This window comes from Alosa pseudoharengus, unplaced genomic scaffold (assembly GCF_046254945.1).
Source record: "Alosa pseudoharengus isolate Yale_2024_CS ecotype anadromous, Long Island Sound unplaced genomic scaffold, YU_APseudo_1.1 YU_APseudo_1.1_scf_6, whole genome shotgun sequence".
Taxonomy (NCBI): domain Eukaryota; kingdom Metazoa; phylum Chordata; class Actinopteri; order Clupeiformes; family Clupeidae; genus Alosa; species Alosa pseudoharengus.
Window position 1 is genome coordinate 7,756,182 of NW_027468848.1, and position 2,500 is coordinate 7,758,681.

At 47.3% G+C, this 2,500-nt stretch overlaps 1 protein-coding gene across 5 annotated transcripts in view; it reads right to left on the reverse strand.

Annotated features, from left to right (window-relative positions):
• The window catches only part of gapvd1 (GTPase activating protein and VPS9 domains 1), a 67,431-nt gene that overhangs the window by 25,060 nt on the left and 39,871 nt on the right, over window positions 1-2,500 (reverse strand). For 4 of the 5 annotated variants that reach the window (XM_076270881.1, XM_076270884.1, XM_076270879.1 and 1 more), the window contains exon 14: window positions 174-308. In XM_076270881.1, the coding sequence (XP_076126996.1) occupies window positions 174-308 (135 nt within the window). The remainder of the gene's footprint in view (window positions 1-173; window positions 309-2,500) is intronic. The other variant, XM_076270882.1, reaches the window with a different exon arrangement.

Consider the following 2,500-nt stretch of genomic DNA (forward strand, 5'->3'; position numbering starts at 1 on the left):
CGCGTGTTTGTGTGTGTGTTTGTGTGTGTGTTTGTGTGTGTGTCTGTGCGTGTGTGTGTGTATGGGTCTGTGTGTGTGTATGGGTCTGTGTGTGTGTATGGGTCTCTGTGTGTGTGTGTGTGTGTGTGTGTGTGTGTGTGTGTGTGTGTGTGTGTGTGTGTGTGTGTGTGTACCTGAAACCACGCTGAGCCCTGGTGTGCTGGGTCGTGAGCTGACCTCTCGGACCTCGGTGTCGTCAGAAGTGCTGCCCACCCCTGAGCAGCTCTCTAGTTCCTGCAGACGCTCCTCCTGCTTCAGGTCTGCTGCTTCTACACAAACACACACACACACACACACATACACACCACCACAACACACACATGCATACACACACACAAGCGCAAACAACATTAGTACATTGTGCCCCACAGTCTGATCAGTTACCATAACAGGTAGTTACCATAGTTACCATAACCAGTGCATTCAAAATAGACCCGCTGCTTCCATACACACACACACACACACACACACACACACACACACACCCTTAATACATTGTGCCTCACATTCAGGTCAGAAGTCAATACATAGAGTAGGTGCTGGAAGACAAAAGTGCCAACAACCGCTTTAAAAGCTCGTTAAATCCATATATAATAGTGCCACAGCACGAGTATTGTTTTATACATCTCTGGGCTCACTGCATCTCCCACATACGACCTTGGCATAGGGAGCATACGACCTTGGCATAAGGAGCATACGACCTTGGCATAGGGAGCATACGACCTTGGCGTAGGGAGCTTATGACCTTGGCATAGGGAGCATACGACCTTGGCATAAGGAGCTTATGACTTTGGCATAGGGAGCATACGACCTTGGCATAGGGAGCATACGACCTTGGCATAAGGAGCTAAGTGCACAGTTTATTTCCCGATGGCCTGGTGCTGATCACACATTCAGTGCAGGTACAAGAGCACTTCCAGTGCTCTCTCTCTCTCTCTCCCCCTTCTCACACACACACACCTCTCTCTCTCACACACACACCACTCTCTCTTAGGGCCGAAACACACCAAGCCGATTATCGGCCGTCGGTCAGTCGGGCGAGGTCGGGGTCCGGGGACTCGAGTCGGTTTGGTGTGTCCCGTGCTGTCGTCAGTCGGAGGAGCCGTCGGTGTTCATTTTGGCCGATTTGACATGTCGAATCGGCCAATGGCAGTCGGCCTCAATGACCAATCTGATTGGTGGAGTGAGAGCCCTTGACTACACAGTATCTCAGATTAGTATGACCATCAGCCCTACATTCAGCAATGCAAGTTATGAACCCATTTTGATAAACTATCCTAACATATTTTTGCCAGAGCTAGTAGACTACCACACTGAACATATGTATGCTATTTCAGGTTAGTTTGCAACAACATACAAGTTTAACCAAAGTCCTTAGTTGCTACCTAGCTAGCGATAGTCACTAGCAGTTCCCATTCACTTTCCGTTTACTGTGCTAAAGTTAGCTAGCTCAGTCTAGTAACAGGCAAAAATAAATGATTTATTCTGTGTCCGAAAGAGTGTTTTATTTGAATCACACACAAGCAATTACGATAAAATAGTACACAATATATATTTATATTTTCTTATTGCTTAATCAGAGAAGTCTGAAACTACATGTAGTGCCAATTCATTCCATTGGCTTAACATTTGATTAATCTTGGTAACTAGACAATCTTTTTGGCTCTGAATCTTTTAGCGCCGCCTGCTGTTATGGAAACGTATTACATCTCGCGCACGCTCAGAACGTACGCTCGGCGTTGCTTCAGTGTGTTCCAAGGCACTTTTTTGACCAACTCAGGGAGACGGGAGCCGACTGATCAGTCTGACTACTTTTCTGCCGACGGCCGGTGTGTCCCGGCCCTTACACACACACCAGTCTCTCTCTCTCTCTCTCTCTCTCTCTCTCTCTCTCTCTCACACACACCTCAACACCAGTGGCTTTCCATTAGGCAGCAAATTAAAACTGGCGGGTTGTTTGTCAATGTGACAAATTTACACCAACACGACGCAGCCACTATAAAGAACACAATCTGGGTAATGGACCCACTTTCATAAGGGCCTGGCAGCTACAAACACAACAACAATGAAAGCAATGCAATTAGAGAGAGGAGAGGAGAGGAGAGGAGAGGAGAGGAAAGGAGAGGAGAGGAGAGGAGAGGAGAGGAGAGGAGAGGAGGAGACCACACAGAGAAGAACAGATGAGAGGAGAGGAGAGAGACCACACACACACACACACAATGAACACTCATGTCAGACACAGATTAACATTAGAAAGATGCAGAGCAGTGATTCCACTTCATATATATCCTGAGCAAACTGTACAGGCATGGTCATCATCATGAGTCCCTGTTAACAGCCCAGGCGAGGACAGGCATGTTCTTAGCCCCTGCACTACTACGGGCCAGAGCCTTGGTGTCCAGGGGTGCACATATCTGATACCAATTATAAAATCAAATAAACAGCATTATCATCTGTTCTC